The sequence below is a fragment of the Triticum aestivum genome, chromosome 6B (genome assembly GCF_018294505.1).
Source record: "Triticum aestivum cultivar Chinese Spring chromosome 6B, IWGSC CS RefSeq v2.1, whole genome shotgun sequence".
In the NCBI taxonomy this organism is placed as follows: Eukaryota; Viridiplantae; Streptophyta; class Magnoliopsida; order Poales; family Poaceae; genus Triticum; species Triticum aestivum.
In genome coordinates this window covers 171,052,589-171,080,475 of record NC_057810.1, presented here as the reverse complement: position 1 = coordinate 171,080,475, position 27,887 = coordinate 171,052,589, and the positions used below count along the sequence as shown (strand labels likewise).

The following is a 27,887-nucleotide window of genomic DNA, read 5'->3' as shown; positions in this document are numbered from 1 at the left end:
AGGCATTTCAACAAATTAGAAGCACTACAAGCTAGACACCATATGAAAGGTGCAACCAATATCACTCTGCCAAGTTCAAACTGTCTGGCGTTTCAACAAATTATAAGCAGTACATGCTAGAAATCATATGCAAGACACAACCAATATCACAGTGGCGACTTAAAGGTGCCTTATCATAAGTGACTGATGTGGGATATGCAAGAACAATAGTCTGATGTAAGAACATGGTGTGATCAGATATGGTATGTTCTAGAAACAGGAACACGTGTCATATTCACAGGCATTACGTGTAAAGTAAGCAGATGCAATTCAACAAAGTTAGAAGAAATACTAGCTAGGCATCATACGCAACATGCAACCACATATAATAGTGCCAAGTTAGAGCAAGCACCTGTGATGGTGGAGTATGGGAGATGTGCTCATCATCTACACAGCTACGTTGACTGTCTAGCCTTGTGTTGTCTTGCGAATCTTGTTGGGAGGATGGCGGAGTAGAATATGTAGAGACCCTCCATTTCAGTTGCTCGGAAGAACCACCATAATCCAATGCCTTACCAATTTCCTTCCGCTTTATTGATTTTGCATTGTGATGTCAAATTGACAAGAAAAGGGAATAAAATTCGCTCTTCAGAACTCATTCATGCATGATATTAACGAACACTACCCTAATGAAAGGCAAAGTCATGATACGAGGATGGAATATGTACGAAAAACTAGATGGCTTAGACATATTCACACCTATGATGTGGTAACTAAGCAGAAGGCACTTCAACAAATTAGAAGCACTGCAAGCTAGACACCATATGAAAGGTGCAACCAATATCACTCTGCCAAGTTCAAACTGTCTGGCGTTTCAACAAATTATAAGCAGTACATGCTAGAAATCATATGCAAGACACAACCAATATCACAGTGGCGACTTAAAGGTGCCTTATCATAAGTGACTGATGTGGGATATGCAAGAACAATAGTCTGATGTAAGAACATGGTGTGATCAGATATGGTATGTTCTAGAAACAGGAACACGTGTCATATTCACAGGCATTACGTGTAAAGTAAGCAGATGCAATTCAACAAAGTTAAAAGAAATACTAGCTAGGCATCATACGCAACATGCAACCACATATAATAGTGCCAAGTTAGAGCAAGCACCTGTGATGGTGGAGTATGGGAGATGTGCTCATCATCTACACAGCTACGTTGACTGTCTAGCCTTGTGTTGTCTTGCGAATCTTGTTGGGAGGATGGCGGAGTAGAATATGTAGAGACCCTCCATTTCAGTTGCTCGGAAGAACCACCATAATCCAATGCCTTACCAATTTCCTTCCACTTTATTGATTTTGCATTGTGATGTCAAATTGACAAGAAAAGGGAATAAAATTCGCTCTTCAGAACTCATTCATGCATGATATTGACGAACACTACCCTAATGAAAGGCAAAGTCATGATACGAGGATGGAATATGTACGAAAAACTAGACGGCTTAGACATATTCACACCTATGATGTGGTAACTAAGCAGAAGACACTTCAACAAATTAGAAGCACTACAAGCTAGACACCATATGGAAGGTGCAATCAATATCCCTCTGCCAAGTTAAAACTGTCTCGTCATAGGTGGCGTTCATCAAACTAGAAGCACTACATGCTAGAAATCATATTCAAGACGCAAAGCAATATCACAGTGCCAACTTAAAGGTGTCCCACCATAAGTGACTGATGCAGGATACACAAGAAGTGTAGTTTCATGTAAGAACATGGTGTGATAGACATATATAGTATGTATTAAAAACAAGAAAGCGTGTCATATGCACACGTATCATGTGTAAGCTAAGCAGATGCAGTTTACACTAATTAGGAGCAATATAAGCTAGACACCATATGCAAGATGCAACCAAATATCACACTGCCAAGTTAGAGCAAGCACCTTGGATGTTGGAGTAGGGGAGCAGAGGCTTGGAACTTGTAATGCACTAGCAATACAAGGAGAATCCGTACAGATGCTCTGTTTATGTTGCTGCAGAGGACCACCATCATCGCCCTCCTTACTCCTTTCCTTCCTCTTTTTTGATTTTGCCTTGTCAAGTCAAATCCACAAGAAAAAGGAATAAAATTTGCTCTTCAGAACTCATTGATGCATGATACTGACGAACACTATTTTCATGTAAGGCAGCCGCATGATAGGAGGATGGAATATGTATGAAAAACAGGACGGCATGACATATTGACATGTATGATGTATAAAGTGTAAACTAAGCACAAGGTGTTTGAACTAGTTAGAAGCAATGCTAGCTAGAAACCATATGAAAGATGAAACCAATATCACTCTGCCAAATTAAATGTGTGGCCTAACAAATGTATTTGACCAAATTAGAAGCAATACATAGCAAAAGGCTAGAAATAATATGCAATATGCAACGAATAAAGATGTCCCATCGTAAGTGATTGATGCAGGATACAGAAGAGAGGTAGTTTCATGTAAGAACATGGTTAACACATAGATGTAGTGTGTACCAAAAATAGGAAGGCGTGTCATATTCAGAGGTATAATGTGTAAACTAAGCAGATGCAATTTACCCTAATTACAAGCATTACAAGCTAGACACCGTATGCAACATGCAACCACATATCACACTGCAAAGTTAGAGCAAGCACCTGCGATGGTGGTGTAGGGGAAGTGCGGTCTTCAAGTACAGAGCTACGTTCAATATCTTCATTTAGGCTTCTGTTTCTTGAGAATCATGTGGAGAGGATGAAACTGCCTCTGCCTCCTCTCTATGTCTTTCAGTTGCGAGTTATGGTGGTGCTGACTTGGCCACTCCATTTTCCTCTGACTCAAAATGGAGAAAGCACCTAGCGCTAGCTACTTCAAGCACTACAAACCCTCCTCTCATGCTGCTTCTCTTAAAAGGGGAGGCACGCATTGCCGCCGAGAACCTCATCTTTTGGAGGTCCGCCGGTAGCTTACATTCGCGTTGACGATGCCCTAGATGACCACAGAAACTACAGAAACATGGTAGCCTCTCATATTTTACATTGAGGCGATACACAACATCTTCCGCATAGTCATGGAACTCTAGTTTGCTACAGAGCGGCTCATCAACATCATGTTTAACCCTGACCCTAATTGACTCACCCCAAATTCTTCCCTCAGTGTCCACATCAACTTCCATTACTTCTCCCAGCTTCCTTCCCAGCTCGCGGGCAACTGGTTCAAAGAACATGATGGGCGGGGCATCGAAGATGCGCGCCCATATTGGCAGGTGGGCGACCGTCATATCTCCTGGCCTGGCAGTACCATCCACCTCCACCATCAGGAACGGGTCTCCACGGTGAGTCCATGACCCGTTGTTGAGGATGAAGCGGCGATCCCCCTCGCGCTCAAACTCCAGAAGGAATCTGTTGTTCTTGAGCGGCGAGTAGTTGAGGCGGCCACGCGGCCCCCACTTATTCTTCAGTTCCTGGAAGAGCCCGCTGACACTGAAAAGCTGCATAGAAAAGAACAGGCCAATTGCTATCCACCTAGACCTCATGGAAGCCCTCTCCCTTGACAGATCCATGACCACCACATGTGTGGTTTGCACTGCCATGCTGACTGGGAACACTGAGGCAACCACTCCACCTGCCACTTCATACCTTTCTTCCCGTGGTGCCTCCATTCCCCTTGCCTCTGGTGTGCGGTACAGATCACCGCACCCCCGTGACGGTCCACCCAGCTCCATAGGCCTTGTGCACAGCACGACCTTGCCGTTTGATGCCACTTCTTCCTCCTGAACCAGCACCACCTTGTTCTTTTCGGTCTCTTGATTCGCCATGTTTGGGATTTCGTATGTGGTGGGGGCAATATGATTCTGTAGCACTAGCCTTGACTCGTCGACAACCTTTATACTCTCATATCTCCCCCGACAAGGCAACTCTCTCATTTGATTCCATCCTTAGGATGATTTGCTTCCTCATATCGTCCCCGAGGATCCCTCTGATTTGCACATGATCCCTTTCCTTTATCAGGCGGTTTGGACAGATGAGTTGCGCTGATTTCATTCCTTTTGACATCTTGATTTCTTGCGTTGATCCTGATTTTTAGGTCCTCTCTCAATTTCCTCATCTTTTCTTTTAACAGATCCATCCTTTGATTCCGTTGATCGCTTGCCATGGGTTTCTTGTTTCCTTCTAACTCCATATCTTTCTCTTTACTTATCATCTTTTCCCTCGCACACTTCCATGATTCCTTTGCTCTCAGATTCTTGCCGTCGTCGGGACTCCAATCCTTCTCGCCGATCTCGCTTGTATCCTCTCCCGACCGGGACACCGCCGGAGGCGCGGTCCGGCCAGATCTCAGTGGTGATCGCCTCTGGATCGCCCAGACAAGGGCTCCGTAATTTCCGCTCTCCTAAGTACAAATACGTGTTCCTTACTTTTTTCGGAAAAATGTCCAAACACTATCCAAGTGGGTATTAAAAGGGTGCTGGAGGTTGAAACATCCACTTTCCAGAACAAGTATCTTGGCCTGCCAACACTAGAGGGTAGAATGAAAAATGAGAAATTTCAACTAATAATGGAGAGATTCATGAAAAGATGTGATAATAGGTCAAGGAGACAAATGTCATACGCAGCAAAGGAGGTGCACGTAAAATCGATTGTCCAAGCATTGCCTACATTCACCATGGGGGTGTTCAAGCTATCCATGGGCTTTTGCGAGAAGTATGAGAGATTAATAAGGGAATTCTGGTGGGGAGAGGAGGACGGCCATCGAAGAGTGCATTGGATGGCGTGGGACAAAATGATAGGGCCGAAGAGAGGCGGGGGCATTGGATTTAGAGATATGCACCATTTTAATCAAGCATTGTTGCCCAGGCAAGGTTGGATATTGATTCGGAGGCCGGAGAGCCTGTGTGCAAGAGTACTAAAATCCAAGTACTACCCTAATGGTGAGCTACTGGACACAGTTTTTGCCACTGATGCTTCACAACCATGGAAAGGGATTGAGTTTGGACTTGAACTTCTCAAGAAGGGTCTCATTTGGCGAGTGGGGAACGGGAAGAGCATACAAGTACAGAGGGACCAATGGATCCCGAGGAGCGAAGGCTTGAAAGCAGCTAGCTTCACATGTAGATCAAGGATAAGATGGGTAAACCACTCATAGATCCCATCACTAGGAGCTAGAACCAAGAACTCCTTCAGCGGATCTTCAACCCGTTCGATGCTACGGAGATCCTCAAGATCAGGATCCCGCAAGTAGAGGCCGAGGACTATGTAGCATGCATTATGAAAGAAACGGTGTCTTCTCGGTAAGGAGCGCCTACAAACTTGCCATGCTCGACAAGGGACTGGGACCGCAGACCTCTAGTTCTACTGCAAGCAAAGATAACCGGAGTATCTGAGATAGCATCTGGAGAACGAGAGAGCCGGAGAAGATCAAAATATTTGCGTGGAGGGTAGCCACTAACACCCTGGCAACCAAAGCCAATAAGTGTAGACGTACGTTGGCCACGGACAACATATGCGGCATCTGCGACACTGCGGAAGAGAACGAATATCATGCGGTGGTGACCTGCACAAAGAGCAGAGCGCTCAGGCAAAAGATGAGGAAGTACTGCCTTTTCGAGGAACAACCACAAGTACAGTCAGTACCAGCCGCCATTCGGTGGTCCCCCCTCCGGCTGGTGTGGCCAAATTAAACACAGATGCGACTTTTGAAGCTGCATCGGGAGAAAGTGCAGGTGGAGCGATTGCAAGAAATGACCAAGATCTAGTTTATCTGTCGATGGGACGTAACGTGAGCAGGGGCGGAGCTAGAAAATTTAGCCGATGGGTTCATTCGTTGACTGGTTGTGGGGATTTAGGCTTTTTTTTTGCACCACCTTGCATCAAATATATAGCACTCGGTTTCACAGAAGAAGAAAAATATATCACTCAAAAAATGCAGAACAGATTGAAATATAATATCACTTATGAATAGCAAATGCAGAAATATTATGATTTCTTATTCCGCACCAACACATTTAACTAGTAATTATAAAAACATACTGATTAAATTGTGTGATTATGGAGTTAACCTAGTTCTGGTGCATCTAGCCATTGGAGAATGACCCAAATATATGTGAATCGCTGCCAAACATTGACATGTCGCAATATTCCAATTACCAAGTAATCACTCTTAAAATTAAAAACCCTAGCCATACATTATAGGAAGCAAAAATTAGACAAAGCGGAGGCACACGAAATTGATGACTTACCTCTTCAGAAATATGATGCACACTACCTGCGTCTAAAGGTGGCCTTGAATTATAATACTCCTATTTGGATCTGGTGATCGGGTTTCTCTTTTGAGAAATATCATTCATACCCTAGATCGATCAAAATACTTGGAGTAAAACCCGCACAAAAAAAGTACATGGAGTAAGCAACTAGAAAATTAAAATATGAACACTAGAGAGGAGACGTACGTGGTCATGCGATCTCAGTACCTCTAAATTGGAGTTCTTGACAACGATTGCCGGCTTTGCTGCCGTCGACCTGCCGTGGCGTGACGGCTGACCGAGGTCGTGAAGAATAGAATTAGGGTATGAACAGGCGGTATAAAGGCAATTTATTATTGGGCTTTTGGGCCTTTTTATTAGACAGCTAACTCTGCGTTGGAACTAGATGGGTTCAGGCCTTGTTTTTCGTTGGGTTCATGGGATTACTTACGTACCTACGTGTACTGGACCAGCAAAAGTCGCTGGGTTCATCTGAACCCAACGCTATCATGCTGGCTCCGCCTCTGAACATGAGTCATTGTGGGACAGTGGAAAAAGCAGAGAGCATGGCGCTACTTCACGGACTCCGAAAACTGATAAAATATTTCAATGGCCCAATCCAGGTCGAGGTGGACTGTCAGATACTGTCAAACATGCTATCCTCAAAAAAAAGCCGACTGATTTTCTTTCCCTAAAAAATTACGGAAATGTTAACGCCCACACGTGTGGGCGTTTGCACATCGCCCACACGCCTCCATCACCACTCATTTTGCCACGTATGAATAGATGACATCAGCAGAATTTTTTTTGGTTTTCGGCTTAAAAATATTGTATCTCCTAAATAAAAAAGTGAACTAAAAATCCGTTTTCACCATTAAATCCGTCTCGACGAGATCTTCAAAACTAGACCCCATGTTGATATGTTTCGACGAATTTTTTTTTGCCAGAAGTTGCCACGATGTTTACACTGCAGTTGCCATAGGGATTAAACTAAAGTTGCCATGTGGCAATTTTAGTTTGTAGATCAGGGCAATTTTAGTATTTTGATGATGGCAACTCCAATACTTTGACCATGAAAATAATGTTTTGTATGAACCATGACAATTTTACGTGCATGTATCATGGCAATTTTAGTTTATGGTTCATGGCAAGTCTAGTTTCTTAATTCCTCGTTTTATAAATGTTAAAATTTACTTTTAAATGTAGAAGAAAATAGCTGAAACATATCATGGCAACTTGAGTGTAAACATCATGGCAATTCATATGCAATAGACATTGCAACTTTTAATCCAAATTTTTTCATCAAAACATATCAACATGGGATCTAGTTTCGAATATCTCATCGCGAGGGATTTAATGGTGAAAACAGATTTTCGATCGGATTTTTCGTTTAAGAGATAAAACATTTTAAAAACTGGAAATCTAAAAAGATTCCTACATGCATGCATGCGATGACGTGACAATCTGTTTACATTAGAGACGTGTGGTGCGTCTCCCTTCCTGCCACACGTGTGGTAGTTAGCGCGACCCAAAAATTATGAACAGAAGAATCAAAATTAGAGGATTAGATACCTAGGTCAAGGTCTAGTGAGTGCATGATGCATGCGAGGGAATCGGGAGAATCCACATGGAACTATGGAAGCATAATTTTCTGTCCATCTATGCAAATTGAGCACATTTGTATAATTGTGTTCCCAGGAAACACAACGCTGATATGTTTAAAGCATACATACTCATGATGTTCCTTTCAATAAGACCTTTCTGTACGCTAATTGTGTTACTGAAAGGTCTTATTGTACAGAAACAACTATCTGGTAGACAAAAGCATTTTTTTGATGTTTCTGAAGTAAAAAAAAACAATACATAACTACAAATTTTTACCAAATCACAACAAGTTTGATTCTCCATGGAAGCAATTTTAACCGTGGGAGCAAAATATTTAAATAACACATTGAAAACAAGAGGCAAATTTGGATAATAATGGAAATAATATTTGCTTCAGAAGCAACCCTGTATGCGTGGACCAAGAGCGATGGGCTTAATTTGGAGGTTAATTCCATGTATGTACGATTAAAATAGGATAGACGTGATTTACAGAAGCATTATGAAAACAAATCGCAGTTAATTAATATCCAAACTAACCACCTTATCTTGCTTCTAATCCAATAGCCACGACTAGTCTGATGGTATGCAAACAATCGATATTCTAATGACTAGTGCTGCCCACCTTTAATTCATTTTGTCTCGTGTGCTTGTGGTGAGGCCATGCTCCCTGTCCGGCCTTAGGAGACATGCCTCAAATGATCGAGTTCATCTATTTGCTTGCTGGTAAGGTTGTTAACACATTCTGCATATTTATCAGCCAACTCAAAACAAGTGCCCCCTCCGTCCCATAAAATAAGAACGTTTCTCAAGCTACGGAGGGAGTAACAAATAAGCCATCTCAATGTGTAGAGCCAACATAGCACCAACACAAGCCAGCCTAATGTAGAGAGCCAACATGGCAACACAAAGGAACACTCAGGAGGCCCACATTGGTGGGCCCCAACCACTAGTAACACATATAAAAATAACTTAAAGAACAAGCAGATATTCCAACAGCTAAATAGAATGGGGGTTAAGGTAAACAATAATCTCAGTTCCAGCACAAAATCAGCATATGTAATAAAGGGCAAATCTGTCCAATATACTCCCTCCGTTCCAAAATAAGTGTCGCCAACTGGTCATCTTCCCCAGGATAGAAGCGAGCTCCAGACTGTAGTTTACCTGGATTCTTTTCATTTCACTTTCCCCATGACAGAAGCTAGCTCAATGTTGTCTGTCAGACTAGCACGACCATATAGCTTTAGCAAGGGGCGTTAACGCTTCAACAGCACCAAGCGGCCAGCTTGGTAAGCTACCAACAAAAAAGAAAGAACTTCAATAGCATCAAAGTTTCCCACGTTAACAGCAACCATAGATCTTCGCATGGAACGTGACTAATCAACATTGCCATGAGCCTAGAAAGCTGAATTTGTGGACCAATTCACCTTGACTGAGATGTTAGCGAGCTCATGCTTTATCTGTCGACTAGAACATCCGTAGAGCTCAGCTTTAAAAGAACGTCGGCGTTCAACATTACTGTTACCAAACCTGAACTTCAATATCATCATGTCACCATGCGTGACAGCAAGCACAAACCTTCTCAAGCCACACGATTGATCAATAGAGCCATGGAAAAGCTGAGTTTCTTCGTAGTCTTCCAAAACATAACAAAGGACCGCAGAGATAAACTGAAACTACTATGCACCTCTGATATGACTACTTCTATTGTCGCTTCCACTGCTTGCTCAACACATGCGAAAGACATGTCAACAGCACCACAATTGCCCTTAATGCGATGTTTGACTGGTTTCCATGATCTGCGGTCATGGCATGATATTGCTCCATCTATCAACTGCAGATCCTCCTCTTCTTGCCCTCCATTCTTGATCCTCATATCAAACTCTATTAAAACAGGGGAAACCAATTCGATGGCTCTCTTAGGTCCAGTCATTTGAATGGAAGAACCCTATAAAATTATTGTTGTTGTTAATTTATAGCTGTACATAGTAAACTAAGAAATATCCAAACTGGAAACTATCCTTACTAGCCATGTACGAACAATTGCAATAAATGCACGAATCCTAAACTCCTAGAAAGCAAACTAATTTGAGTTCTACAAACGAACATTAGTCAAGTACCAACCGTTAAAATAGATGGTCACATAAATCATAAACTCACATAAAAAAATGAGTTCTACAAATGAACGTTAGCCAATAACTCAGATAAATGATAGCATAAATCCTGAACTCTTGAAAAACCTACAAGTCTTGCCAAAAACTTGGCATGTGTACATGGCTATAATTCAAACGACACCACCTTACCAAAATAACGGGCATGCCCTTGATTTGGTCCTACAGCAAGCGATCACTTCTACCTCTTTTGACCATGGCCCACTTGTTATTCTCTGAAGCCAAATTCTCGTTGCAGCGGATTCATAGACTACAAAGTCATATACTGTCCTAGGGCTTGTAATCTCCCAACGCACACCTTGGCTGCCTATGATTGCCAGAGGTATCATGATAGCCAGCATGTTTGGTATTCAGATCTCCGCCTGATGTAATCCGTGCCATGGCCGCCGATTTGGTCGGTTCCTCGTAATTAGAATGGAAGGTGTTCCGGCTAAAAAAATGGCCATGCCCTTTATTTGGTCATGCTAAATGTTGGTTTGGCTAGTTGGGGCTCAGACCAAACACACCCTATGGAACTTAGGGTCAGCCACCTCTTTGGACACAATCGCCCATCTCACGACAAGGAGTCCCCATGACAACGTGATTGGAATCTCTAGAAACTCGTTGGGCGCCTAGGTCCAACTATCCAGGGCGACAAGTTAGAGATGTGCAAAACTTGGGGTCTTGTCCTATTAAACTTTGTCGGGCTGAAATAATGGCCAGAGCGTTGTGCTCGGCAGCGTCCCAGGGAAGCCATTGCCATCTGGGCGAAGATAGCGTGACGAAGGAACAACTTGGGTGTCATGTGGAATACCTGTATTCCAAAGAACTCGAGGACCTAGAGCAGGAACAATGAATGCTTCAACCAATGATCACAAAGGGATAACCGTCTCTAATTTGGTCAACCTTCTCTAATGACCTTGGTATTTCTACCTCTCTTTGGATGCATTTCAACCTAGATGACATCGTCCACCATATCAATGGGCAGTCGTACTAGCGTATCCTAGCGGCGTGTGTACAATATAAGCCGTATCGGACTAGGTATGCGCAGGCCTTGAAGGCCCACAAGGATCATTACCGACCAAGGTGGCAAGGTGGTGTGCTAAGGATGTCTAGTAGTTATTTTTAGGGGAAAAGATGCCTTATGGGTTACTTGTGATAGTTATGTGAGTTTTGCTTGTGAGTTATATGGGGAAAGGATGCCTTGTGGACAACCATTGATCCCGCGAGCCTGTGGACCTCCTTGATGTTTGTAGGTGAGACGTCATATCGAGGATCACCTTGATGTTCTTCGGGTTGGGTCGATCCCTTGTTATGAGACTAGGAAGCCAAAGATCTTACTTGCCTCCACACTGAAGATGCACTTGTCGGGGTTCAGCATAATTTTAAATTATGTAAGGTGTCGAAAGTTTGGACGATGTCTATAATTAGGTCTTCGCTCTTTTCCCATTTGCATTGTCTTCGATCTGAGTGTGTAAGGCTTCCTACATGGCGAACTCATACAAGCAAACAATGTTCTCCAACCCGAAGGGCCTTGTTTTGTAACAAAATGTGCCAAAGAGTGTGATAATGCTAATATTGGGTACATCTTTTCTCTCAAACGAACCTAGTGATATCCAGAGTAAGCGTCCAAGAGGCATAAGTAGTTACAGCAGAGCCGACGAACCGGTCTATGCAGGTGCTAAGAAGGAATCCTTATTCCGTCGTTTGGTGAGGCCAGTATAATCAAGCACATATGTAGTAAGCCACTCTCCTTCGGCACTAACACCGAATTGGATAGCCAGGCGGGTATAGGATAGGCTCGATGAGGTTTGGTGAAGGATAGGCTCAATGAACTTTGGTGAAGGATAGGCTCGACGAAGTTTGCCTCGGCTTCTCAATTTCTCGATGTACCACCTTCTTTTGTTGAAGTTAAAATGCCTCGACTTCTGCTTGACGGGCCTAATGGGTTCGTCAAGGTCTAGCCCATATTCAGGCACTTTCCCAGGAATTCCAGGCATATCAACAGGTTGCTAGGCGAAAATATTCGCATTTGTCTAGAAAAAGCTTTGAGCCCTTATCTTCTTTGCTTTGGAGATGGATGAGGTACCAGGGATATACAAGGAGATATCCCATGGTGTATGCTCTTTGCGAATGATGTGGTGCTAGTCAATGATAGTCAGGCGGAGATTAATAGGAAGTTAGCTATGGAGACAAACCTTGGAATCGAAAGGTTTTAGAAGTAGAACTAAAACTAAGCACATGAGGTGCGATTTCAGTACTACTAGGCACGAGGTTAGCCTTGATGGGCAGGTGGCACCTCAGAAGGACACCTTTTGATATTTGGGGTCAATGCTGCAGAAGGATGGTGATATCGATGAAGATGTGAGCCATCGAGCCAAAGCCGGATGGATGAAGTGGCGCCAAGCTTCTAGCGTTCGCTGTGACAAGGGTGCCACAAAAGCTAAAAGGCAGGTTCTATAGGATGGCAATTCAATCCGCGATGTTGTACGGCGTTTAGTGTTGGCCGATGAAAAGGCGACATGTTCAACGGTTAGGTGTAGTGGAGGTTGCATGTTTAGATGGATGTGTGGCCACACAAGGAAGGTTCGGGTCCGGAATGATGACATACGGGATAGAGTTGGGGTAGCACCGATTAAAGAGAAGCCTGTCCAACATCGTATGAGATGGGTTGGGCATATTCAACGCAAGCCTCCAGAAGCTCCAATGCACAGTGGGCAGCTAAAGCATGTTGAGAATGTCAAGAGAGGTCGGGGTAGACCGAACTTGACATGGGAGGAGTCCATAAAGAGACATGTGAAGGACTGGAATATCACCAAGAACTAGTCATGGACAAGGGTGTGTGGAAGCTAGCTATCCATGTGATAGAATAGAGCCATGAATTGTTTGCGAGATCTTATGGGTTTCAACTCTATCCTACCCCAACTTGTTTGGGACTAAATGCTTTGTTGTTGTCCAGACAGAAGCTGATGAGCCGAATCACATTTATGGGGGGGGGGGGGGTGGATCCAATTGTGGCAACCTCCTCATGGTTGTCAACGCAAGTGTATCTCCTTGACTTCGTCTTGAGGGAGGACCAAGAGTTTAGGCTTGTAGCGGGATGGCGCTAACTCGGCGACTGGGCATGTGCGGTTGTCGATATGCCCAAACCGTCAGGTTTGCACTGTCGATGGTCCCGCTGGATGACCGGGGAACCAACTTCAAGCTTTGTCTATCACAATCCACCGCATGCACAAGGAACTATGGACTACGATGACGCCTTTTGGTCGCTAGCTTGGAACGACAAAAACCTAAGCGAGATGTGGCCAGCCTAGGAGGGCATTGTAAGGCATCTTAAAGTCAACAACTTCAAGAGAGCACTACTCCCTATGATAATCGACCCTGTTCCGGTCTATCTGAAATATAAGCTTATAAAGCAATGGTTATGTATCTATTAACTCTTTTAAGTGGATTCCTTCACATGTCACCTTATAGCGACGTAAAGAACTGCACCACTCATCTAGATGGCTTGTGGGTCGCCCCTAACACAAGTCTGTTTTGTTACGGATCGTCGGACTATAATCTGCTTGAGGTCCTTTTTTGATCATATTAGTCTTAAGGGAGCTCTCGCCACCGATCAAGACGTGATGAATGCTAAGCTGATCATAGGCAGTACAACCAAATGGTAGCGTCACAAGTAGGGTTTGATATTAGAACAATTGAACTCGTCGAACAGAATATGCGCTTCGACCAATATGATCTAGGGGTCAAGGACTGAGGGTGAGCAACACGATGTTCCTGGTCACGACCTTAGTGGTTGTTTGGATAGCAAATGCGTTTGGTTATACATACGAGTTTTTACTTGATATTTAGCAAAACCAATTTTACTAATTTTTCTGTTAATAATCAATGTATAGAAGACTATATTTGGGTTGGGAAGTGTGTTTGTCATTTAGATAACGATTCAGACTATTCTTGTTCTTCCGTGATCTTCTCATTCTCTCGTCAAATTTTGTTGCGGTACAAGTACAAGATAGTTGGTTGATCGATCTCATCGGACGTTCACATACACGCGCATGTAGTCGAGCAAGCTGTTGGATTGATTTGATCCGCCATCTACCAAACGCACAAAATGACAGGCGCATACATGTACGCACATGTAGAACCTAGCTATCGAGGGTACGCAGTTGGATCAATTCAATCTGTCAACTACAGAATGCCGCATACATGCACATGTAGAAGCTAGCTATCTAGGGCAACCGACTAGATCGATTTGATCCGCCGACTGTTGAACGCACGTGCGCAAATGCTCAAGGAGCTAACCTTGACGGTGGGAACGGCTAGGACGAACGGTGCAGAGGAAGCTTCGGCTAGAGGGCGGCCTCAAGGTGCGGCAAACCACTAGGCCCGTCACGACTGTTGTCAGTCACCGGGACCTGCAGATTCTATTCTTCGGCTGATGAATGTGCCCAACAGGATCGGCGAGAGAGATATAGCATGTTCTTAGAAATTATGGTTTCAGATAGTCCAGTTTTGCATATCTAAGAATTGGTTAGAGTAGCCAAATGTGATTTTAGTTTGTTAAACCGTCATTCCATTTTATAATTGGACTCTCTACATTCTAACCAAACAACCCCTTGGCATCCCTCCCTATCTCACAACTCTCAACTGGACAAACCACCCCACAAGTGGTTAACATGTGGCAGACAAACCACCCCACAAGTGGTTAACATTTGGCGATCTGGGAGATTCGTCTTTCAATTCTACAAGCTCCATATCGATGAGTCGCGAGAACTCTTGATAGTTAGCTCTTGCGTGGGAACAATTATCGTGGAGTTTGCATGAATTATCACAAGTTTGTTGCTTCATTGGGATTCACTTCTACATAAGTTGGATCCGACAACGCAATGTACCCGCAGTCGATGCCAACTATAGTGTAATTTTGGTCGCTTCATAATGGTAGGGTAGTAGTACATGATTTATGTAATCATTGGAACATCACCTCATGTCAATAGGGGTGCCAAGACACAATTTAGCCAGGTTCCGTCCCCCTAGTCAGGAGTAATAGCACTACTCCCGCCTTGACTAATATGTGGAGAAGAGTACAAACATGGTTACAAAGTGAATCCGACGAGTTCGTAAGCAACTCAGCGCTATGATCATCGATCTAGGTGAGATGTGCCAGATCTGCTTGGTCCTTCTTGCGGGGTCTTGGACAACACAATATAGTTGTTAGATGGCGATGAGCTTCTCCTACATGTAGATGTCCTCGTCATATATGGGTAGGAGTCTAGACCAAGTACGAGCGAACTTCTAGCCCCTTTGCCAAGTAACTCGCAAAGGCTTGCCCATCCTAAACCTAGAGCATACACCTCCTTGATCGGTGATGCTCCGTTTGGGCCTCCATAATTCCACATGACGCGTGCATACGACAGTACAGCTACCCATTTGTCATCATCCTCCGACTCAACGGCGATTGTACCTTCCCCTCAAGGAAATCAGTATGGGGTTGTACCACACTGTTTCTCATAAGTTGCAACAAGGAATGAGACCTCGGGTCACAGTAACAAGCAAACACGCCCTCGGGTTGTACCACACTCTTCCTCATAAGTCTCGACAAGGAAATTTTGTGGTGATGAAGTAAACTAACAAGTAGCGACAATAAGCAGCGATATTGAGGGGAATGCAAACTCAAGTTGTTTCACGAGGGAAGGAGGAGAAGAAAGAATATGGAAGTAACACTATGGGTCGATGCTCTAACTGGTAGGAACGCTAGAGTGATGACGAGTGGACGAACGTTGCAACACTCATCAAATAGTAGTATGCAGAATGAAAGGACATGACCACACAATACTGGTTGGACAAGTGGAAAACAGAAAGGACCCATTTACGCGAAAGAGTATCTTTCATGATATGGCCATATGGGTAGGAAAGAAGAGATGCAAACCGAAGGAAATGAACCAAAGAGGTGCACGATGGTAGATAGAGACGAGGACGTTTTTTTTTGCAGGAATAAAAAAAAATAGCTCACTTACGCTCACGAGGACGTTGACTCTTGTCACGAGGTAGTAAATAAATTAGCTCACTTACGCTCATAAAAAATGCCTCTAGATTGATGTCTCAAGATATATTTCGCTAGTAAGATGATAACAACAGAACATTTTGGGAAGCAAGTAAGAATTAAACCGACCTAATCAGTTGTTTAGTCTCCCTAGTAAGTAAACAGGCTATCACCCCTTGCCACTTCCATTGACCAAACGAGCCATATCATTATGGTACATTATGGTTATTCAAGTATGGTCATAATTACTGCGTCGAACCGTAAATTCATCATAATTTGGGATCACATGGGGCAAATAATAATTCTATTAGAAAAACTAAGGCGACAATTAATACAACATTTCCATTCTCTATCTTGCATACTATATCCTCTATCCCAAGCTTTTACGATTTCAAATATATATATATTTGTAACAAGCATCAAGAGTTGTATGTAGGTTGAACCTCATTTCTTCTACGCATGTAATAGGATTAAGCTTAAAATATAAAATAACAATTATCAATGATTAAAGATAAGTTTAGAATTGTACCTTTTGTGTGATGATGGGATGATCCCTGCTATAATTAAGAACATAGTTACGCATGCCATCCCTATCATCCCGCACAGCTATATACCCATACAATTCTATGGGGTCATGGTTGATGGAACACTCGGCCAACGTCAATGAGAAAAATTGCAACATGTTGCATGGAAAATAAAGTTTTTTGATTGCCTTCGAGAACATCATCGGCTCCAACCGAGCTTCACCAAAGATTACACAACATATAACAATTATTACTTCATAGACTAGAGAAATTACATACTACAAAAAGGGTAAACAATTAGTTGCCCCAAGTATTGTGCTAAGTTGCAGAGAACGGCTGCCTAAAGAATATAAGAATATTGTCGGTTAGCTCAATGTACGAGTGACAAAAATTACCAACGTGCTTCAAACGACTCATCTAAGCAAGTTTATTATCCAAGAGTTTTCCGACAACAACAACAACAACAACAACAACAACAACAACAACAACAACAACAACAACAACAACAACAACAACAAAGCCTTTAGTCCCAAACAAGTTGGGGTAGGCTAGAGGTGAAACCCATAAGATCTCGCGGCCAACTCATGGCTCTGGCATGTGGATAGCAAGCTTCCATGCACCCCTGTCCATAGCTAGTTCTTGGGTGATACTCCAATCCTTTAGGTCTCTCTTAACGGACTCTTCCCATGTCAAATTCGGTCTACCCCGACCTCTCTTGACATTCTCCGCACGCTTTAGCCGTCCGCTATGCACTGGAGCTTCTGGAAGCCTGCGCTGAATATGCCCAAACCATCTCAGACGATGTTGGACAAGCTTCTCTTCAATTGGTGCCACCCCAACTCTATCTCGTATATCATCATTCCGGACTTGATCCTTCCTCGTGTGGCCACACATCCATCTCAACATACGCATCTCCACCACACCTAACTATTGAACATGTCGCCTTTTAGTCGGCCAATACTCAGCGCCATAAAACATTGCGGGTCGAACCGGCGTCCTGTAGAACTTGCCTTTTAGCTTTTGTGGCACTCTCTTGTCAGAGAGAATGCCAGAAGCTTGGCGCCACTTCATCCATCCGGCTTTGATTCGATGGTTCACATCTTCATCAATGCCCCCATCCTCCTGCAGCATTCACCCCAAATATCGAAAGGTGTCCTTCTGAGGTACCACCTGCCCATCAAGGCTAACCTCCTCCTCCTCACACCTAGTAGTACTGAAACCGCACATCATGTATTCGGTGTTAGTTCTACTAAGCCTAAACCCTTTCAATTCCAAGGTTTGTCTCCATAACTCTTAACTTCCTATTTACCCCCGTCCGACTATCATCAACTAGCACCACATCATCCGTAAAGAGCATACACCATGGGATATCTCCATGTATATCCCTCGTGACCTCATCCATCACCAAGGCAAAAAGATAAGGGCTCAAAGCTGACCCTTGATGCAGTCCTATCTTCCTGACAAGTTTTTGCAAAATTGGACTAAAAAAGGTTAGGTTAGGTATAATACTCCCTTCGTCCACAAGTGTAAGCAATTCCTGACGTTTTGTCCATAAAGTATCTCAATAGTCTTCAACCTCCATCAAAGTAACCCTCATCAAATTATCTCCCAACCTCTCTCACGCTGGCCATTCAGGAGCTACTCTGGCTACTTTAGTGAGGGGCATCATAGTATTTTCCCTTACTCCTTTATCTGTCCTAAAATCCTAGAAATGCTTACATTTGTGGACGGGCGGAATGGTGTTATAAATAAAGAAGATGGTACAATTATATCCGCAAAGCCCTAGCAGAAAATATATCAATTAATCACCTGAATTGTCAAATGCCCTAGGAATAATCAATAATGTAAAAGTATTGAGTGCAAACCCATGCTGTGAAACATATGCACAAAACAAATTCTTCAACGGTTCAACCTGATCTAATTTGGATGGCCCAAGCCTGAGGTTGGAGTTTGCCGCCAACATGAGCTGACTTTGGGCCATCTAACTTGGCAAAGTAAGTCCAATCATGAAATACAGTAACCAATAGACTAGAGCTGTCTAGATCAATTCCATTTTTACACCCTAAAGCCGTTCAGATGTTCACCAATATGGATTTGTATGTTGTTGCTGCTCACTTTCTCTCACTCGCACAAACGAAAGTGGAAGATGGAGCACACTAATATTTCCGGCGCACATACGCCCTGCCGCACGAACGACGCCTCGGCCGTACGAACAGCCTAATTTTTCATTGGGCACGAACTCGGGCTCGGCACATACCGCATCCACACCCACAATGAAGGACTACTGGAGACTACATCTCTCCTAGCTACTCTCCACTCTGCACAACACCAATCCATGGCTTATATAGCCGGACACACACCAGGCACTGGCCTCACGCATGCACGCACACGCATGAATCGCCCGGCCACTAAGCCAACTAACCACGCCATGCACCCACAACCTGCTAGCTACATGCATGGTCTGACTCTGGACGTGAGCGGCCTCCCGCAACAGCCGAGTCCATCCATCTAGCATGCAACCAACTACTCCGGCCACGCGCACGACGCGGCTGACTCCAACAGATCGCAACGGCCTTCGTGCATGTAGCTCCTTCACGCAAACGCAACCAACGTGAGCACGAACTCACGACGGGACATACACGCCCACGCACTGGATAGACCGCACCTGGCGCACCCGACGCCAGTCTGCCATCGCTCGGGCATGGCTTATTGCCAACATTGTGCAGCAAATACTCATTCGAGAATATGGATAAAATGGGGAAGCTGATTTAGTAATTTGGATACATACTCTCGTTGTGGTCAGTAATGTCGATATCAAACCAGTTTTCCATGAAAAGCTTGTTCTTGTATATGGCTCCATCACGGTGGCTGCTATTTGAGTAGATACACGGGATGAATATATCAGCAACCTTCGTGGGATTGCTATCTGTGACCTCATTGGTTAACTTCTTCACACTGGTTACTTTCTCCCTCGTATTTGCAGTGTCTAGGCATTTGATAGTGGCACAACCTTCGGGTTTGTACGAGTGTGGCTTATTCTGCTTCTCCTTGTTGCAGCTAGTTGTGCAAACATAAAAGCAAATCTTAACATCCGGCTCAAATAAGATGTATACTATCGCACTTTTATCTAGAAAAAAATGCATACTATCACAGAACCGCCAGGAACCCTAATTAGTGAAATAATCAAACTCTATATTTCCAATTCTGATTCGACCTAATAGCAATTTTAATCCAACAAATACCAATTTCTTTAATTTAATTTGGCCAGAATCCAGATCCGACTGCAGCTAGTAGCTAGTAGTAGGTTGGGCGAATGAGCGAGCCGTTGGAGACAGGGGCGGGCGAACGGGCGTGCGCGGTGCGCGCGTCGGCGAGGCCGGCGTCGGCGACCGGCTGGCAGCTGGTGCGTAGGGGCTCTGGGAGCCCGCCGGGGCGCGGCCCGCAAGCCCCGGCCCCGGAGTCGCCGGCGGGCAGGGCGGCACGGCCGGGGGGCAGCCGCTTTTGGGCCCTTGCGGGGTCGGAGTCGGAGTCGGAGGCAAAGTCGGAGTGCGAAACGGCAGATTGCGCTGCGGGGGGCCGAAGGGCGGCGCCGGCGGGACCAACGGCGACTTTGTGGCGTTCGCTGCGAGGGAGCAGCCTGGGTCGGCGCGGCGGCGGCGTAGGTTCGCGCCGGGAGGTAGGGGCCACCGGGCGTTGGCGGCGCGCGTTTGGAAACCGGCGACGCCGCCCAGTGGAAACGCTGCGGCGGTGGCAGCCGGGGCCATTCGGTCCAAATTGGCGGGGCTGCTGGTTGGCGCAGGGGAGGCGTCGACGGCGGCGGCAGGCGAGCGGGAGTGGCCGCGTCTGGCCTGCACCCCCGCCCCCGGCTGCACGGTGGCGGCGGCGGCGGCGACGCCGGCGGCGGGGACCGGGGCAGGTGCGTCCCTGGCGATGGAACCTAGGGTTGCGGGAACCGGGTGCCGGGCCGTCGTGGGCCCTGATGGGGCAGGGTCCGTCTCGGCTTGCGCGGGGCCGCCCAGGCTGGAAGTGGCTGTGGTGGAGGGCCCGGGGTGGCCTACGCTGGGCCGAGAGCGGTCCAGCCCACCTGGTCAGCCCAGTCGCCCTGCGCTTGGGTATATATGGGTGGCAAAGGGCAGTCGGGAGCCCTGGTTAGGGTTTCCTGCTGCCAAAAGAGAAGTGCGGCGCTGGGCTCACCTGGCTCGGTGCATCAAGCTTGCTCCCCCACTCTCTCCCCTTCGTAGATCCTTCGCGGAGGCGGTGATGGGGGACCGGCGGGCTGAGAAGAGGCCGATGGAGGCGGCGGATCGGCTGGCGGAGAAGAGGCCGATGGAGACGGCGGATCTGGAGGCGGAGCGCAGGCGGGAGCGGGATCTGCGCGAGAAGGCGAAGAGGGCGATGCGCGACAGAGGAGATGACAGAGGCGAGAGGGAGCTTCGTGCGGCGCGGGAGGAGCGCGGCACGCAGGCGGAGCCACAGGGTCGCGAGGGGGATTGGGGTCCTCCTCCGCCATGGTGGATCCAGCAACAGCAAGAAAAGAAGCAGAGGAAGAAGGCCGCGCAGCGGCGTCGGGAGCTGGAACGCAAGGCGGTGGCGCACCCCTTGTGCGGCGGGGGTCATGGGGATCCCCTGGCACAGCAGCAGCGGACCTCGGCCGAGGCGCGCGGGGGGGGGGGGGGCGCCGATCCTGACAGCAAAGGGAACGGTGGGGGAGCCAATCCCGGTGGAAGATGTGCCGGAGGTGGAGTGCTTCAAGTGCGGCAGACTTGGACACTACCAATCCAAGTGCACTTTCAAGCCACTATGTGTGCTGTGCAAGGAGGAGGGCCATGCCTCCGCTGCTTGCCCTTCGCGTGGCAAGGCGGTTAAGCTTCAGATTATGGGGAGTGCGATTACGGGAGAGGGCTTCTTTTGTCTCGAATTTGCTGAAGATGCGGAGGAACGACCGGTGGACCAGAAGGTGGCTAATGCGGCAATCCTCTTGGCGGACCCGGGCAAACTTAACCTAAAGATTCTGAAGCGGGAACTCAAGAACATCGTCACGAGTGATTGGGACTGGCAGGTTACGCAGGTGGGCGACGATGACTTCCTGGTGGTGTTCCCCTCTGCGGATCTTCTGCACATGGCCAAGTCAAGTGGAAAACTTTTCCTCCCCTCTCATGACATAACCGCAAGGGTGCGGGACAGACTGTATGAGGTGATCCAACCGATGAGCATGCCGGAAGTGTGGGTTAAGCTTCATGGCATCCCACAAAAACACCGCAGGGAGGATAGGGTCAAGGAAGGCTTTAAGATGCTGGGGCGCCCAATTGTGGTGGATGAAATGTCGCTTATCCGGTTGGGGCCGGTAAGGATGAAACTTGCTTGCAAGGCAACAGAGAAGTTGAATGGCACGGTGGAAGTTTGGTTTAACCATGAAGGGTATCAAGTTAAGGTCGAGGTGGAGCGGCCGAACCCGCGTAGGGGCGTGGGTGGCACGGGGTCGGGTGTGGGGGGCTCGGGCTCGGGCGCGCCCCAGCCTCCACCCCCACCCAAAGAGGGGGCCACGGATCCGGCGGGTCCTTGTGTTGACAAAGGCAGGTCAGAGGCTGGGCACGGCTCTGGGCAGCAGCGTTTGGATGTGGTTATGGGAGGGGAAGAAGAGGATCTCGAAGACAGCATGCTGGACACCTCCATTGACACAGAGACATGGAACCAGTTGGGCGTGATGGAAGGGCAGGCGATGGTGGTGGCGACCCAGGACACGGCAGTTAGCGGCCCGAACCTGGCGCGTGACTTGGCAGGTGCCTTTGACGAGTACGGATCCAACTTACCGCAGCTGCTACCTACACCTCGCCCCTCTTTGGTCCTGGCGTCGGGGACAGTGGTTGGCGCAGGGCTGGAGGAGGGGAGGACTGCAATTCCCTCCTCTCCGTTGGCGGCGCAGGCCGGGGTTGCTGAGCTCAACAAGGATAGCCCTACTCCTGGCTCCGGAAAGCGGGGCTCCGGGGGAGCAGGCAGGCCGCCCAAGAAGACGGCGGGCAGGAAGCCGGGTCCCAAGACCGCGGCTCAGCCTGCTGCAAGCATGGCGGCGTCCCTGCGTGGCGAGCTGGGGTCGGAGTTGGCGGCGGGTGATGTGGGCTGCAAGGCCAAGCGCTCCAAGGCCACGCCGGTGGCGACGCGGGAACCAAGCACTAGGGCGAAGGCCAAGTTGGGGGATCTGTCTTCTCTGGAGAGCGCGAAGCTGAGGGTAGCGGACAAGAACTTGGACGTGTCAGGTAACCCCCTTCCCTCTTTTACAATTCTCAGCACGTTCTCAGACGACCATCTTGCGTCGATTTTACTTGATAGTGGAGTGGAGCTGGGGTCTAGCTCTGCTGATATTATCCCGTTAGTCCGGGCGCGTGAGGAGGCTCAGGCTACCTTGGCCGAGGCGGCAGCGCGTTGCCAGGCCTCGGATGCACAGGAAAACTGCCCAGGGGGGCAGTTGGTGGTGGTGGTGCCAGAAGGGGAAGCAGAGCCGAGGGAAGGCTCTGACTTACCCTCTTCCAGTTATGTGCCGGCTAGGAAGCGCGTGCAAAAGGCGGTGAGCTCGCGAGGAGTTCGCCTCCGTAACCGAGTGTTGTAATGCGATTTTTATTCTGGAATATTCGGGGTTGTGGGCACGTAGGGCGTCGCACGCAGCTCCGGGAATATATGGCCAAGGAGCGCATCGATATAGTTTCGTTACAGGAAACCATTAAGGCCGACTTTGCGCATAGGGATCTTCTGGCGATTGATCCTTTACAGCGGTTTTACTGGCGCTGGGTGCCTTCTGCGGGCCATTCGGGTGGCCTGCTCATGGGTTGTAATGAGGACGTTTGTGAGGTCCTGGCGTGGGATTTTGGGGTTTTTTGCATTATGGCCACGGTTAGGCAGCGGGCTTCGAACCTGGTGTGGGCTGTCATTGGGGTTTATGGGCCTGCGGATCACTCGAGGTCGGCAGGCTTCCTAGATGAGGTTTCCGCGATGGTAGGGACCAAGCGGGCAGCGAACCTCCCGGTCATTGTGGGAGGAGATTTTAACTTGATCCGAGCAGGGTCGGATAAGAACAATGGCAATGTGGACTGGGCTAGGGTGTCCCTTTTCAACGATGCTATTGCGGCAGCCTCGCTTCGGGAGGCTGCTCGGACCGGAGCGAGATTTACGTGGACCAACAAACAGCTCCGCCCGGTTAGGTCAGTTCTTGATCGTGTCTTCTTCACCCCGGAGTGGGAAGCGCTTTTTCCGATGTGCTCTTTAGTGACCGAAACTAGGATCGGATCTGATCACATCCCTCTGATCTTCTCCTCAGGGGAGGAGCAGAGGCGCCGTAGCAGCAGATTCTTTTTCGAATCTGCCTGGTTCGAAGCAGAGGGCTTCGAGGCCATGGTGCATGAGCGGTGGGCGGCCATTGTGTCGCAGGTGGGCCCCCAAAGGGGCCCGGCCGAGTTTTGGTCGGCGGCGGCAGCTAAGCTCCGCGCTTTCCTTAGGGGATGGGGAGCGAATTTTGGTAGCAAATCCAAAAAGGAGCGGGCCAAGATTTTGGCCCAAATAGTAACGCTTGATGCGGAAGCAGATGTGCGCATGTTCTTCGAGCAGGAGTGGGCGCTGCGATATGCGCTGGAAGAACAAGTGCTCTCCATCCTGAGAGCAGAAGAGGAGTACTGGCGCCGTAGGGGCGGCATCAAGTGGGTGACCAAAGGTGACGCAAACACAGGGTACTTCCATGCGTTCGCCAATGGGAGAAAACGTAAAGGTTCTATTCTACGCCTTAACCACGGGGATAGGGTTTTGATCACCCAGGCAGAGATTTGCAATCACATTTATGATTTCTTCATTGGCCTGTTGGGGACGGCTGAGGAGAAGCAGCTCTGCCTTCGGGAGGATTTGTGGGGTCCTCACGAACGGGTTTCTCAGGAAGAAAACGCAGGACTTGTCTTGTCTTTTCTGCCGGAGGAGATTGATCGTGCGCTGTCTTCCATGAAGACGGGCACGGCCCCGGGGCCTGATGGGTGGCCGGTGGAGTTCTTCAAAAAATTCTGGCCTAGCCTAAAACATGTGTTCCACGCAATTATCAATGGCTTCGCGTTGGGACAGGTGGACCTGGCTCGTTTAAATTTTGGGGTGATTAGTCTTATCCCCAAAGTTAAGGGCGCGGACAGCATCAGGTTATTTAGGCCTATCACGCTCATTAATGTGCCATTCAAGTTGTGCGCCAAAGCCTATGCTGTCAGGCTGACTCCTATTGCTCAAAGGGTGATCAGTAGGAGTCAGACTGGGTTCATCAAGGGGCGCAATATATTGGAGGGACCAGTGGCGCTTGCGGAGATCGTGCATGAGCTTAAACGTACGAAAGGGCAAGGAGTATTGCTCAAACTTGACTTCGAGAAAGCCTATGACCGCGTGAGCTGGGAGTTTGTGCGGGAGGTGCTGCTCAAAAAGGGTTTTGACGCAGGCTTTGTTCATAGGATGATGCACTTGATTAGCTGTGGGAATACAGCGGTGTCGATCAACGGGGAGATGGGTAAATTTTTCCGTAACAAAAGGGGTCTTCGGCAAGGAGACCCTAGCTCCCCTTTGATCTTTAACTTTGTGGCAGACGCACTTGCTGCGATGGTCGCGAGGGCCCGAGGGGCGGGTAACGTGAAAGGCGTAGTGCCACACCTCATCCCAGGGGGGGTGACGCATCTGCAATACGCGGATGATACAATGCTGTTATTTCAGCCTGATGATCACAGCATCGCTACTATCAAGCTGCTCCTCCTAGCTTTTGAAATGCTATCAGGGCTCAAGATTAATTTCCTCAAAAGTGAGGTAATTATAATGGGATTGGACCAGCTCGAACGTGTCCGAATAGCCAATCTCCTTAATTGTAAACTAGGGAGTTTTCCAATTAAGTACATAGGGCTACCGATCGCGCCTAAAAACCTTACCATCTCCGAATGGGAACCGCTGTATGGTAAGGTTGCCAATAGGGTTAGCCCATGGCGGGGACGCTTTATGTCTTCGGCAGCTCGGTTAATTCTTACCAACTCGAGCCTGTCTTCCCTCCCTCTTTTTACGATGGGGATGTTCTTGTTAGCTGATGGGGTGCATGGGAAGTTAGATACGCCGCGCTCAAAATTCTTTTGGGAAGGAGCGGGTCACAAAAGGAAATACCATATGTTAAAATGGGCGGCGGTCTGCCGACCTAAGAAGCATGGTGGGCTAGGGATCACTAATTCTAAACTTATGAACGTGGCGCTGCTATCAAAATGGTGGTGGAAGCTAGCGGCTAAGGAAGAGGGTCTGTGGGCAGACCTTCTGCGGGCCAAATACTTCCCGGACGGGGATGTATTTAACGCCAAGGCTTCGGGCTCGCCGTTTTGGAATGGGCTCCAGGCGGTTAGACCAGCCTTCTCGCTGGGGGTGAGATTTGAGGTGAATAGCGGCAACTCGACTAGGTTCTGGTTGGATCGCTGGTTGGGTGACAAGCCGCTTTGGCAGGAGTTCCCGCAGTTATATCAGGTGACGGCGGACCCGCTACTCAGGGTGGGAGAGGCTCTTCGCGCTACGCCGCCTTTGATTAACTTTCGGAGACAGTTGAATGCGGCGGAATTAGCAAGTTGGGGCTTGCTTCAGGCGCGGCTGGAACAAATTTCGGTAAATCTAGATGAGGATACGGTTTCTTGGGACCTCTCCGTGTCTCGGAAATTCTCAGTGAAGTCCCTTTACAATAAGCTGACAGAGGGCACTGCGTTGGATACTGCCAGGAACCTTTGGAAGGCTAGGGTGCCGTTAAAGATTAAGATCTTTATGTGGCAGTTATTTCGCAATAGGCTTCCGACGGCGGAGAATGTAGCTAAACGGAATGGGCCTTCGGACGGGACGTGCGTGGTATGTGAGTCGCTAGAGGACACGAACCACGCCATGTTCCAATGCGCTCTGGCCCGCTTTGCCTGGAGCGCGGTGCGACAGGTTTTCCAACAGAATTGGAATCCTAGCACTGGGTCTGAGCTGCTGGCTATTTTACAGGCACAGAGGGGTGCCAAGGCCAGGATCTTGTGGACCTGCGTGGGGGCCTTACTCTGGTCCCTTTGGACTGTGCGTAATAAAATGACTATGGAACATAAGTTTGCTTCCAATCCTACCGATGTTATCTTCAAATGCCATTTATTTTTACAGAGTTGGGCACCGCTGGGGAAGCAAGTTGATGCAGACCATTTGAAGAGCACTATGGAAAAGATCGCTACATGTATCCCAAGGCTGCGGCAAGCGAATTGAAGCGTATCTTGTTCCTCTAGGGTCTTGTTTGTGAGCTAGAGTGGGTCGGGTCCCCTCTTAGTTTGTTGTTTTCATTATGGCGTGCGTGGCTGTTGTAGCCTATTGAGACTGTGGTGTTATGTGTGGTATGTGGCATGCAAACCTTGGATGCTGCCTAAGTGGCTTTATTAATTTAAAGTCGGACACGTCTAGCGTCTTCGTTCCAAAAAAAGAATCCAGATCCAAAAGTTCATTACAAGGCACAGGATTATCACGGTACATGTTCTGAAGTAAGAGATGAAAGGAGGCCATAACAGACCTGGAAAGAAGATCCAGATGCCGATTCGAATGGGCTGATGATGACAGAAGGAGTGAAGCATCTCGTCCCTCGCGCGCTATTGGCCACCAGCGAGGCGGAGCGGAGACTACTCTGCCGACGCAAGAGCGCCAGCGCCCAAGCGCCGGAGGCCATGCGCAGAGACCAATAATCGATCGTGAGACGCTTTGCATCTCCGCCGCCTCAGGTCCTCACGGATTTGGCGGCGGCAGGCGACCCTATACATCGGCCCCCATAGCCTTTTTTTTAGGCGTGCTCATGGTCGGGGAACGTATCCTGTGCAGCCGGCGTCGCTCCAACTGGGCTGCCTGTACAAGCGCTTGCGAGAATGGGCCAGCCCAGCGAGGACACAGACCTTAAACGCTTTTTTTGTCGTTTTTTCGCATTTTTGGATATTTTTTTGCGAGGGTCATTTTTGGATTCTTTTTTCTTTATTTTTTATTTTGCTTGTATCTATTATAAAATCACTTTATACAAAAAACTGAAACATGTTAATCATGTATTAAAACAATATTAAACATGTATATACAATTGTTTCTAATGTATAAAAAACTATACAATGTATATGCAAAATTATACATCAAAACATATACATATGATAAAAGTGTTAATCATGTATTTGAAAAATGTTAAATGTGTGCATACAAAATGTTACTGATGTATACAAAAATGTACAATGTTATACAAAAAGTAGAAATAAAAAGTATATGGTTTCAAAAATGTTAATCAGGTACTTGGAAAATGTTAAATGTGTATA

At 47.4% G+C, this 27,887-nt stretch overlaps 1 protein-coding gene across 2 annotated transcripts; it reads right to left on the bottom strand.

Annotated features, from left to right (window-relative positions):
- Positions 1 to 8,768: 8,768 nt before the first annotated feature.
- LOC123136408 (uncharacterized) lies at positions 8,769 to 27,371 on the bottom strand. 2 transcript variants are annotated; one of them, XM_044555762.1, is made up of 4 exons: positions 27,113 to 27,371; positions 19,343 to 19,611; positions 16,560 to 16,771; positions 8,828 to 9,788 (listed from the first exon to the last, which is right to left on the bottom strand). In XM_044555762.1, exons 1-4 carry the CDS (start codon positions 27,301 to 27,303, stop codon positions 9,423 to 9,425), a joined length of 1,038 nt encoding a protein of 345 aa, XP_044411697.1. In that variant the 5' UTR covers positions 27,304 to 27,371; the 3' UTR covers positions 8,828 to 9,422. The 2 variants fall into 2 exon arrangements, with proteins under 2 accessions (XP_044411698.1, XP_044411697.1); XM_044555763.1 differs by lacking the exons at positions 16,560 to 16,771; positions 19,343 to 19,611 and having other exon boundaries at positions 8,769 to 9,788.
- Positions 27,372 to 27,887: the final 516 nt, after the last annotated feature.

Coding starts and splice junctions, on each gene's coding strand:
- LOC123136408 (XM_044555762.1), bottom strand. CDS start 27,303: ATGCAAAGCGTCTCACGATCGATTATTGGTCTCTGCGCATGGCCTCCG. Junction 19,612..27,112: donor CATCTGGATCTTCTTTCCAG/GTCTGTTATGGC, acceptor TTGCACAACTAG/CTGCAACAAGGAGAAGCAGA. Junction 16,772..19,342: donor CATTACTGACCACAACGAGA/GTATGTATCCAA, acceptor TCTTTGGTGAAG/CTCGGTTGGAGCCGATGATG.